Raw genomic sequence first — 12,986 nt, forward strand, 5'->3', positions numbered from 1 at the left:
TCAACTTATAGTGTGGTCCCCCGCTATGAAATAGCCTAATAGCATATTTACTTTGTGATTGGTTAACAGTCATGTCAATCATCTCCACATTGTCGTTATTGGTTCACATTCAAACGCGTATTCAGTAGTCTCTTCTTGATTGGTTCGACACTCTGTCAATCAGTAATACAGTGTTTTCATTGGCTAATGCTATAAGTTAAAATTTACTATAAAACGCGTTCAGGAAAGGAGAATTTTTTTCAATAAATGCCTTATAGAAGACCACAGGTAGAGGGATTTTTGAACTCCGCGGTAGTAGAGAGATTTTTTACTTAAAACAGACCGTATTTAAAATTCCCTCCTAAATTCCTTGTGCTGATTGGTTAGTGGGAATGTGACGTTTGAAGGGCTCGACTCCTCGTGGCTTCGGCTACGCCCCGATAGGATGGAGATTCCAGGCTGGCGAGTCATGTGCAGGGGGCGTGGCGGCGGAGGGAAGGTGTGAGGTGATGCGCTTCCTGCCGCCATATACCGGCTGGTGATCAGTGAGAGGAACGAGAAGGAATTCATGCTGGACGAATCGCGGATTAACCAGCAGCTGCTCGACGCCGGCCTCCCTTCTATGGCCGTTCCCCGTACATTGGTGTCTCCGCTGCTGAGCGGAGTGTTCTGCCAGTGTGACACGCTGGGCGGACTCCACACGCACGACACCCCCACATCACTGTCGGCTGCCCTAGGCGCGGACCCGTGCGGGGGAACTGTGTGCGGGGGCCCCGAGTACCAGCGCCGGCTGGAGGTCCTCTTTCAAATCCTCGACGTGAACCAGGATGGAGGGATCTGCGTCAATGACCTGGCGGCGGGGCTTAAGAAGCTCGGAGTGCACCGGACGGAGGTGGAGCTGATGGTGAGATCGCTGAAACAGGCTATACACTCTTCGATTTTTCCTAAATCTTTATTGGTCATACGATATTGGTTGTACAGTATTACTAAATCTTAAAGGAATACTGTAGGGGGTCGGGGGAAATGAGTTGAACTTACCCAGGGCTTCCAATGGTCCCCTGCAGATGTCTTGTGCCTGCGCAGCCACTTACTGATGCTCTGGCCCCGCCTCCGGTTCACTTCTGGAATTTCACTTTAGGGCCTGTACACACTGCTGCGCTTGCGTTGCGTTTTTAAAAACGCATGCGTTTTTAAAAACGCAAGGTCTTTTGAAAAAGAATGAAAATCGTGATGACTTGTACACACTGGTGCGATGCGTTTTTAAAAAAACGCAAACGCAGTGCCTGCTGCGCTTTTTTAAGCGCAGCGCATGAAAAACGCATTAAAAACGCATGCGTTTTTGCCTGCGTTTTTCAGAAGTCAGTATCCCAGAAGACTCTGCAATGTCCTGATTCCTGTTGAAATGTAAACTAGAAAAAAAACAAAGGATTCTTTAGCCAATCAGCAATTACAAGAAAAACGCAAACGCACAAAAAACGCAGGCAAAAGCGCATGCGTTTTTAAAACTACAGGCACTGTAAAAACGCATGCGCTTGCGTTTTTGCCTGCGTTTTTCAGTGTGTACAGGCCCTTACTGTGATTTGCTTCTGATCGCAAATCGCAAGGTACATTAAACTAATGGAAACTGCAGCAGCAATTTCCATTAGTGCGATCCGATTGCGATGCGATTTTGGTCAAAGCGCAATCGTCGTCCTGCTGCGTTTTGTATGCGATTGAGCTGGACTATAATGAGTATAGTAGCTCAATCGCATGGTGGAAATTGAACCACGATCACATTTCATAGTGGAAAAGAGCCCTTAAAGTCTGAAAACCACTGCACCTGCGTTGCCGTGTCCTCATTCCCGCTGATGTCACTAGGAGCGTACTGCGGAGGCACGGTATGGTCTGTGCCTCCGCAGTACGCTCCTGGTGACATCAGCAGGAGTGAGGACACTGCAATGCAGGTGCAGTGGTTTTCAGACTTTAAAGTGTGAAATTCCAGAAGTGAACCGGAGGTGGGGCCATCGGTAAGTGGCTGCGTGGGCACAGGACGTCTGCAGGGGACCATTGGAAGCCCTTGGTAAATTCAACTTATTTTCCCCCTTCCACCCCCCCCCCCCCCCGCCCCCTTACAATATTCCTCTAAGCCCCATCTACACCACACAATTCCACATGCGATTGATTGGATTGATGTCTGGGATTCGATCGGTAGTGTGTTAGATTTTGCATAGTTAGCAATGCAAAATCTACCACACTGATTGAATCCTGATTGGAAATGTTTGATTTAATCTATCCAATTGAATTTGATCCAATCAAATTTGATTGATCATGTGTGCAATTGTAGAGTGTAGATGGGGCTTTATTAGTAGAAGGATCAACAGATTGAGAATACTTTGAACAGGTTGTCTTGGTAGGCTTTCAATCAACGTGAAAGTGTAATATTGTACAATCGAGATTGTATGGTGAGCAAAGATGAGCTGCATTGATTGCAAAGCAGGCATACATGTATTGTGTTGTACTAGCAGATTCAATCCCTGTAATAAAATGTGGCAGTTATCTGCGATGCAACTGGCTTCATCGATCATAATTTTTTTGATTTGTGGCAAAAATAAATCATTCAAAATGAACGGGCTGGGCAGTACATTAGATGTGGAGAGGGAATGGTGGAAGATTGATGATCCATAATGTTGATTATGGGCAAAAATCGATCAACCTTACGACCAGAAAGTACATTTCAATCGAATCGACGTAGTAAGATTGATGACTTGTAGGTTTTTCAATAGATTTCATGGTGAATTTCTATTGAGATTCTGGTGGTGATGTTGAATTGTCACAAAAGGCATCCATACACAGGTTGCTTATTAGTGGTTGCTGTTGATCTGTAGCTGCCAGTCTGTAGTTACAAGTGGGATGTTCCACAGTTGATCATCACAAATAGTAGGTGTAGTGTAGATGGTCATGCATAAGTATGGTGCCAATATAAGCATGGTGCTAATACCTATGTAAAGTATTCATCTGGCTTTGGTATTTTCATGAAGTGTTCAGTACCAGATCAAGGATGCAGAACAGGAATACCAGAACACATGACCTGTGTGATTGATGAGTAATTTGACAACATCCAGTGAGTCATTTAGAGTATTGTAGCCAGAAGAGCAAATTTGCAGCCAGGAAGCTTGAATTATTGTTAGCTCTGGTATGCTTTGACCCTCATGATGGGGTAATCTCAGAGTAGATCTTTAGGGCACATTTCAGCTAGGGTCAAATCTGTTATGTATCTGCAGCATTTCCCTGCAGGTGATCTGGACTGGGAATCGCTGCCTGTTTGGGCAATGGCTTGTCGTCCGAATCGCGGTGGTAGGTGGCATCCTAGAGTTTCCCGCAGCATGCACTGTAGCCATGCCATAGCTAAGCAATTTGGCTGCAGTTTTGCAGTAGCACTGTTGCCATGTCTGAAACGGAGGGGGCAGTCCAGTGGAAATGAGCCCATAGGGATGCAATGTTCAGTTTTTTTGAAATTTCCCTGCATAACTAGATATCTGATAGTTTGTACTCTGTCAGTTTTCTTTGGTGTGGGTTTATAATGGATGTAAGAGCTTTGCAACTCCTTTTGCTATCAAGTTTGTGAAACTTGAAATTCTAACTTCCTTGATGTAGAGTGGCACAAGGAGAAAGCACAGAGAGATCCGGGAGCCCAATCTGGTGCAATATTGTTAATGGATCAGGGTTTATTCAATAAACAATAGATTATACTCACAAAGGTGGGTTGCAGTAAAGGCAACCACTCATGATAGCAGGTTGGGGATATACCGTCCCTACCCGGCCTTTGGTTCCTAGGTGGTCGTTACTCCAAAAAAATGATTTGTCAGTCGAGAGCCCTCGACTAAATCGCCCTTAATACATAAGGGGTAACAACTGTTGTTAAAGGGATACTGTATGGGGGGTCGGGGGAAAATAAGTTGAACTTACCCGGGGCTTCTAACGGTCCCCCGCAGACATCCTGTGTTGGCGCAGCCACTCACCGATGCTCTGGCCCCGCCTCCGGTTCACTTCTAGAATTTCAGACTTTAAAGTCTGAAAACCACTGTGCCTGCATCGCTGTGTCCTTTTTCCCGCTGATGTCACCAGGAGCGCACGGCGCAGGCACAGACCATACTAGGCCTGCGTAGTACGCTCCTGGTGACATCAGCGGGATCGAGGACACGGCAACGCAGGCGCAGTGGTTTTCAGACTTTAAAGTCTGAAATTGCAGAAGTGAATGGGAGGTGGGGCTGGAGCATTGGGGAGTGGTTGCGTGGGCACAGGATGTCTGTGGGGGACCATTAGAAGCACCAGGTAAGTTCAACTCCTTTTCCCCTGACCCCCCCCCCCCCCCTACAGTATCACTTTTATTGACCTGAGGAAGCGGCTATCAGCCATGAAACGCGTTGTCGATTTTATTGGTGTACTGGACTTTTTAAACTCTGAACCTCTACTTGTGTCTATACCCTGCTAAACCTCTATTTATTTTCCTATTTTCTACCATATAGAATCTATCCTAGTGGTATAGTAGCTACCACAAACCTATACCTGGCGCCTCCTACCTTCTCAAATATAACTTCCTTGATGCTTTCTCTGCAACAGATGGAATGCAGTTGATCTTTCCCAAATTCATAAACTTATTGTGCATGCGCAGGAGGACAGGCTTTGATCTGTCAGACTGTACAGAAACGTCACTAGCCTTTAGGCTAGTACTGAAACATTCTGTTTCTATGCATAATGGAGAATGCTGACAGGGTGTTTTGGTAGGCCTTTCTACTCAGTTTTTTAGCAGGAAGAGAAGCTTGTGCATGTCTTGTGGTAATAGAAGCGGCATCTCTGGCATTTAATTGGATGTGCTCCATCCTCTGGAGATGAAGGGTTCACTGCCAGAGATTTCTGAGCTATTTATGAAGATGTGTTGTGGACAAGAGCTAATTAAACAAGCAGTGAGTTTAGAATTCTTGAGGCTAATTTCACACCAGGACGTTGCGTTAGAGGGGGCGTTAAGGTCGCATAACGTCCCCCTAACTCAACGCCTGGTGGTGCTGGATCTGGACGTCAGAGTGAGCCGCGTTATGCAGCTCACTCTGGCGTCAGTGATGCCGTGATGCGCACTCTTGTGCGCATGCGGCATCACGTGGTCCCGCCGGCCAATCGCCGCACAGAGCGGCTGCTCCAGGAAGTAAACACTGCACGTCATAACGTGCAGTGCATATTAATTAGCCATGTGCCTGGCCGCGCTCCGCTCCTCCCCAATGTTACTGAGCATGTGCAAGCAGTCTAACGCGGCTCAGCCGCGTCCAAAGTACTGCATGCAGTACGTTGTCTTGTGACGCAGCGTTACAATGTAACGCAACGTCCGCACTGTGAACAGCCCCATTGATTTTTCATTACTGTGCGGTGGGCTGCGTTACAGGCTGCTCTAACGTGCGCCTGTAACGTCCCACTGTGAAACCAGTCCTGAAGGCATAATGAGCTCCTGCCGTGGTTACATAGACTCATAGCTTGAATACTCATAATTTTAAACACAAGTATATTTTGTTTCAGATTGTCTGCAGTAACTTATGTGGCATTGTTTTTGAGATAGATAGATGTTCAACCACTTGGTGCTGCATTCCTCTATATATTGGGTTGGACAGAAGTCCAATCTATTAATTAAACCTAAAGTTTACTTAAAGCTTGAAGATCAAGCTAGTGAATGATGGGGTAGCTTATGTTAAAGGAGAACTTCAGCCTAAACAAACATACTGTCATTAAGTTTCATTAGTTATGTTAATTAAAATAGATGGGTAACATAATCTCTTACCCACCCTGTTTTACAAGAACAGGCAAATGTTTGGGATTTCATGGGGGCTGTAATTTTTTTTTTTCTTTGGTTGAAAGGAGGTGACAGGGAGCATGAGATGCAGTTCCAACTGTCCTGATCACCCTCCCAGCTGCATGCGCTAGGCTTCAAATCTCAAATTCACCAAAAAAGCAGAATGAGATCAGAATTCCCATCATGCTTTGCACAGCATCAGGGGAAAAATGCCCGGGCAGTCTTTTTCTGTGCAGCTAAAAATGAGGCTTGGGAAAGTAAAACAAAGTTCTGATGCCGTGAAACTGTTAAAGAAATACTAAGCCTTTTCGGTGCTGCCGAGTAGATTTTTAGTCTGGAGGTTCATTTTAAGAGCTAAATAGTTTGGTGCTTCAATTTTATTGCAGACTATTAGTGAATTTGAAGTTTTCTGTTGGCTTGATTTTATGCGACCTCTGATGGTTTTCTATCAAAGTAAAGCCCTATACACATTTGCAGCAATGGTTATCCAAAATATCATTCAGTGTTCTTCCCAGGCTCTTAGCCAGGTGCTCCACCCGGCTAGTTTTGGTGTGCACTCGGCTGTCATCAGCTCACCACCTCCTCTGCTGTAAGCAGTTTTTGCAGAGACTTACCAGCCCTGCATTCTCTTACCTTGCCCCCACCAGGTTATTTTTGTCGCCCGGCTGGAGAAAAAAATTCTGGGGAACACTTATCTTTGATATGTTTCAGGCCTTTTCCAGCATGCTATAGTGCAGGTGGGGAAGACACTTTACACACTTAGAAAAAGTGCTCTAAACTGTCTTGTCAGTATGTCTTTGTATGCTGCTGCAAATTTGTGTAGCAAAAATCTAGCTGTAGTTACATCTATTTATGACAAATGTACACAGATGCGCACCACTTTTTTTTTTTTTTTTTTTCATTGCCTTGACTCTATTAGCCATGTCACTGAGATCTTTACAGGTTCATATCATTTGCAATGCAAAGTCAATGTTTAAATAGTGATAAGAGTTTAAGGTTTGTTTGTACAGTGCATCATGTGCTATAGGTTTCAGCATTGTTTCCACAGATGGTGACTTTTAGATAGTGATCTCAATTTAGTGGTCCAGTTTGAGGCAGCGCTTTTGTTAGCAAACCCCAGGCTCTGAGAATTCTTTTGTCTTGTGTGATGGAGATATAAAACGAATACTGTGTATTGTCTTGCCAATACCGGCTTGTGTTTAAACAGTTTTTCTCTTTTCATCCTTTGGAGTATCATAGAAAAGCTTTTTTTATTTTATTTTTTTTCCCTCAACCGTCAATATTTCTTCTTTCTTTCATTCCTAAACATTGGGAGCCATAGGGAGTTTCTTCTCAAGGAGACTTCAACATTGTTGTGCCATATATTTTTTTTTTATTTTTTTGTATCTGAAGGCTAGTTTTGCTTTGAAATCTGATTTACAGCAGCAGATTGTTTTCCTTTCTCCCCAAAATACATCCTCAATTGCAGCCAGCAGTAGAAGAGTAGATAGGATGAGTGATCAGAGGCTGTTCCTGCACATGCTAGAATGCTGCCATCCAGTGACTGCGTTTTGTGGTGGGTGGAGCCGATGACCATCCCGTGTACTGCCACACAGACGCTTACTGCCAGTGTAGAGTGGCAGAAGCATGTTATCAGTGGACCAAGGCAAAAGCCCAGTCACTACAGTGTTCTCCCCAGGCTCTTTTAGCCGGGTGCTCCACTCGGCTAGTTTTGGTGGGCACCCGGCTGTCATCGGCTCATCTCCTCCTATACTGTGAGCAGAGTTGCTCACAGAAGCACTGGCCCTGCATTCTCTCATCTCGCCACCCGGCTACTTTTTCACCCCACCCAGCTACTACTTCATGCCACCCGGCTGGAAAAAATTTCTGGGGAGAACACTGCACTATTTGACAGAAGTCTGTATAACCTACAACCCATTGCCCTGAGATCAGTACATATTCACTGGATCTGTACAAATGCACAGTGTGGTATTATACTCCAGATATAATGTAGGCCCCTCTGTCACTCCACTTGGGTGCATTGAAAGAAAAGCTGTCAAGTTGTACTGATTACAGCTATTTCACCCCATTCTATAGTTTTGTATCATACATTCAATGAACCAAGGCAGTGTTTCTCATACCTGTCCTCGTGACTCTCCAACGGTGCATGTTTTGCAGGAAACCTCACCTATGCACAGGTGGGGTAATAAGTGTCCCAGCTACATGGATTCCACCTTGCTTAGACACTACCCCACCCGTGCATAGATGAGGTTACCTGCAAAACATGCACTGTTGAGTCACGGGAAGAGGTTTGAGAAACGCTGAACCAAGGGCCGGTACACACCAAGCGTTTTTGGTAGCATTATCAAAACCGCTGCCGCCTGTGAAAGCACTTGGCTAATGTATCTCTATGGGATGGTGCACACCAGCGGTTTGAGGTTTTTTAGCAAACCGCGAACGTGGCTCCTGCAGCATTTTTGCGGTTTGCAAATGCGTTTCTGCCTCAGTGTAAAGTATAGGAAAAGCTCAAACAGCTCTGAAAAGCGCTAGATCAGAGCGGTTTGACAGGCGTTTTTGTTACAGTAACTGTTCAGTAACAGCTTTACTGTAACAATATATGAAATCTGCTACACAAAAACGCTCCAAAAAACACTAGGCATGTTTATAAAATCTCTTTAAGGCTACTTACACACCAAGACGTTTCGTTTTAGGGGACGTTATGGTTGCATAACGTGCCCCTAACGCAACGCCTGGTGCTCTTAGATGTGGACGTCAGAGTGAGCCGCGTTGTGCAGCTCACTCTGGCATCCGTGATGCCGCGATGCGTACTCTTGGACGCATGCGGCATCACGTGGTCCCGCCAGCCAATTGCCGCACAGAGCGGCGCTCCAGGAAGTAAACACTGCATGTCACACAGTGCAGTGAATATTAATTAGCCATGTGGCTGGCGGAGGAGGAGGGAAGACCTCCTCCAACACTACTGAGCATATGCAAGCAGTCTAACGCGGCTTTGCCGTGCAGAACGCCGTAGCATGCAGCACATTCAACTGACGTCCTGCGTTACAATGTAACGCAACGTGGGCACTGTGAACAGCCCATAGATTTTTCATTACTGTGCGGTGGGCTGCGTTACAGGCTGCACTAACATGCGCCTTTAACGTCTCACTGTGAAAGCAGCCTAAACATGCCTAGAATCGCTCTGAAAATCTGATTCAAAAACCTCTAGCGGTTTGCAGATCTGCTAGAGGATTTTGGTGTGCACTGGGCCCAAGACCTCTTTTCCACAGGCATCTGAACTTTCTTTTGGGCACTTCAGCTTCTCTGCTGCAATTACATGCGGTCGAATGGCAACGTTTGGCACATTGTGGTGATACCTAGCGACAAAAAGTCTCCTAGTGTCTGAGGATGGCAACCGCAGTGCTCACATGCAACTCCATAGGTGGGCCGCCTGTCCTTTGAAAGTGGTGAGTGCCAGCAAGTCCCTGGCCAGGGAACTGGAACAATTGATACATGGCCCCTCTGCTGCCCATGGGAAAGAGGCCTTTGTCACTTGGGGCAACCAAGGAAACGGAAACTTAATATGCGTATTATATTTTGGGATGCCTTTTCCTGTGCAAAGCCAGTGGCATATTCTGCTTTATGGGGAGGGTGAGTGACAGCTGCTGCTTGCAAGAACGGTAGAATAGCGATTAGGTGTAGTTTTCCAGCATGCTCTAATTCATTTTTTAAGATGGGTTTTTTTTTTTTTTTTATATATATCAGTTGGAATCCCGAGTAGCAGCTTTATCTGGGCTTTGGGACTACAGTGATAAAATGAATTATTTGCTGAATTACAGGATTCTTTTCAAACATTGGCTTAGAATTTATTTGTAACATCTAATGACTGACCGAGTACAGTGTGAGGCAAAGCAAACAGTTCTGTATCCGTGTATTATATTTTCCAGTCTCCTGCAGGAATAATTGCTTGAGTCAGGGATGCCTTTGTGAGATAGGTTGGAGACATCCGTGGCTGCAGTGCTGGAGCCTTCTGGTGCAGGAAGTGTGGCTTTTGTGTGAAGTTATGTTGATTCTATTATCTAGCAAATGGAGGCTATTAGCAACTGACTAGGAGGTGCCCCAGGGCAGCCTGGGAAAGGGATTCCTGAAATAGCTTGGGGATGACGCCATTCATTTTTGTAGGAATTGCTAAGGACACCCCCCACTTACTGCAGACAGATTCGCTGCAGGCTTCCTGCGCACGCCATACAGGTAGATCTAATACAAAACTTCCAGTAATTCCAGTCAAGAAACCAACATATATCAGAGTTTATTTTTTTTTTTGTTTTTTTTTTTTTTACAAATGGTGCTAAAGACTTTGATTGCCACCCAATTTGGCAAATCAATTCGTTTTGTAAAATTGTTGCATATTTGTAGTTAGGATGTGGCATCTACTTATAAAAGCTATGTACACGAGGTGAGCTTCATTACCTAAAGCCTGGTACTGTACACACTTTGGCCAATCTTCTCACCTTCATATAGCATGCGTTATCTGTCCATTCAGCCTTTTGTTAATTAGACAAACCAGTCAGCTCTTTGTGGGGTAAAGGTCCTGTTCCCCCTTCCGGATGTTTCCAGGTGAGCTGATCATGTGACCCCCTCAGTGCTAGTGCTGCAGTGGATAGGACTTTTGCTTTGCAGCGCTGTTCCCATGTCCAAGTGGTATGAGGGCTTGCCTACGAACAGGGCTGCGGAGTCGGTACAAAAATCATCCGACTCTGGCTCTTCCATTTATGAAACCACCAACTCCAGGTACCCAAAATGACTGACTCCTTAGACCAATACTTACCAGAGCTGTGAATTTGGTACAAAAATCATCCGACTCCAGGTGTCCTAAATTGCTCTGACTCCACAGCCCTGCCTACAAAATGTTCAAAGTATTCAACAATTTTTGTCCCTCAATACTACACTGAAGTTGGGGAATGGGCCAACCAAGATAGGATGTGTGTACGCACCTTTTAGGCTATGGCGGGGCATTATGTATTAACAGTAAAGACCACTTCAGCAGCGGTTTATGGTCCATGATTTTACTGTCCTTCAGAATTTTACCACCTCCATGTAGTGTGTGAGGGCCAGCAGATATTTGGATACTATGAGCAGTTTGTGTAGGTTCTCTCTCATACTACATTGAAATGATAGAATTGAATGAGTTCCAGGCCTCTGGCCCATTTTTAGTGGGAACCACCAGTGTGTTTGAGTATGGGAGGGAACCAGCGTGTCTGGAGGAACTCCATGCAAACGCAGAGAAAACATGCACACTACATAGACGAGGCCAAGTTTTGAACTGGCAAGAGTGCTATTCTTTGTGCCGTCATTAGACTGACTACAGAAGTGACGGAGTACTATTAGTGACATGACTATGTACTGTGTAAACCACTGTGGAAGATACCAGTGCCTGGCGACCTAAATGTTTTTCTTACAGCAGTCTGCTCTTGTCTCATGTTGTCATAGCACATTACTATTTGCCATCTAATTATGTCCTTGATGTCACAGGAATGCAGTTTAGTTTGTCATGTATTTTAAAATGCATAGTGTATATATATATATGCAAGCTGCTGACATCACACAGCATATCTTATAATTGTATAGAAGTCAAGTTGCACCATGCTAGCTGTGCCTGGCAAGCTATGGAGGAACTCCAATGGTTTTACAGGGGAAACTAAAAAAAATATAATGGTGTGCATAAGTCCATTTATTTCACTAATTCAATTTAAAAGGTGAAACCAGTATATGAAATACTCTTTACATGCAACATGAGATTTCAAGGTGGTATTTGTTGTTTTGATTTATGGCTTACAATTTGAGAAAACCCCAAATCTCAGACCATTAAAATTGTGAAAATGTTCAATATTCTAGGCTCAAAGGGTCAGACTCTAATCAGCTAATTAATCCAAAACACCTGGTTCCTATTTCATATAGTTTCACCTTTTTAAGTACTGAAATAAATGGACCTTTGCTTGATATTCTAATTTTTAGAGTTTCACCTGTATACCCTGCCCCAAGCATACAACGAAGCCAGCAAGTAACCTACCTGGCTTGTGTACCTGTTAATTACATCTCCTGTTAGGTTGAGTAATTTTTAATTAACCCTTTTTTTTCCTTAATCAAGTTGTCTAAAACTTGGATTTGCATATAAATGACCCTTCTGCCCTACATACAATGTAGTGTAAACAAGAACTGAATTTTACTCCTTTGTTACCATTTGACAGCCACCAGTTCCCATGAAAATAGTTTGTGCAAATGAGAGCTTTGAAGATCTTTGTATCCAACTCCTATTTTGTTTCCTCATACAATTGCAACCAGTTCCCTATGTGCAAATGTGTCCCAGTACCCATTACATTCCCCATGCTTAACCAAGTGTTAATTGAGTGCAGGTTGCTGCAATACCTTGAGGGCAGCTGGGTCATGTGTGCAAACATACACCTGTCTGTGGCTGCCTGTCAGCCCCTCGCAATCTACAGATCGGGTTCTTTAGATTTAGTTCAGAGGGAGGGTTTTCTGTTTAGGTCTGCTGTTTTTCAATATCCCAGAGGGTTATTTTATCTGCAGGGTATGTTGCTATGTTAGCACGCGACCAGTGCCTCGTTTACAGAAGATAAGTCTTATTAACCTGCCTTTGTGCCTCCATTAATTCTTTAATCCATTTAAGATCTTCACATGCTGATCATTTCCTCCTCATAATCTCTTGGTACCTTTTGCTTACCTTTCCATTCATTGCAAGTTCACCTGAGCAAACACTCTTCCCTCGGCTGTTAATCATTATTAGGTTGGTTACCGACTTGTGGATACGTTTTTAGATCAGCTGACCTATAAAAACCCCATGTAGTCCATACTTTTTAAAGATCAAAACTATATAAAATGATAGCTACCTGCTGCACATGTGTTCAGCTATATAAACACAAGGTAACTGTTTGTTCCAGTCTAGAATGTGTGCAGGTGTTCCCCCTCTGCAGCAGTAAGATAAGCAGCACACTAAAGCCTGGTACACACTCGGAGCCCATTACCACTGGCCGCCACTCGTGGGCAAGAGATGGGCGTGTCATGAAAGGATGCTGGCTCTGCGTGCTGCGCACACTGTATGATCCTCCCTGAGCGACCAAGAAGGAGCCTGAGCGGCGGGCGCCATGTCACTAATAACGGAGGACAGAGAGGGCAAGTTGGGAGCAGAGGCAGGGAT

General features: G+C 44.6%; 1 protein-coding gene across 1 annotated transcript in view; it reads left to right on the forward strand.

Annotated features, from left to right (window-relative positions):
* The first annotated feature begins 473 nt into the window (after positions 1-473).
* The window catches only part of SLC25A25 (solute carrier family 25 member 25), a 47,780-nt gene continuing 35,267 nt past the window's right edge, over positions 474-12,986 (forward strand). Inside the window, exon 1 of the mRNA XM_068248431.1 lies at positions 474-883. Within this exon, the coding sequence (XP_068104532.1) occupies positions 548-883 (336 nt within the window). The 5' untranslated portion in view covers positions 474-547. The remainder of the gene's footprint in view (positions 884-12,986) is intronic.

The sequence above is a fragment of the Hyperolius riggenbachi genome, chromosome 8 (assembly GCF_040937935.1).
Source record: "Hyperolius riggenbachi isolate aHypRig1 chromosome 8, aHypRig1.pri, whole genome shotgun sequence".
NCBI classification, from domain to species: Eukaryota; Metazoa; Chordata; class Amphibia; order Anura; family Hyperoliidae; genus Hyperolius; species Hyperolius riggenbachi.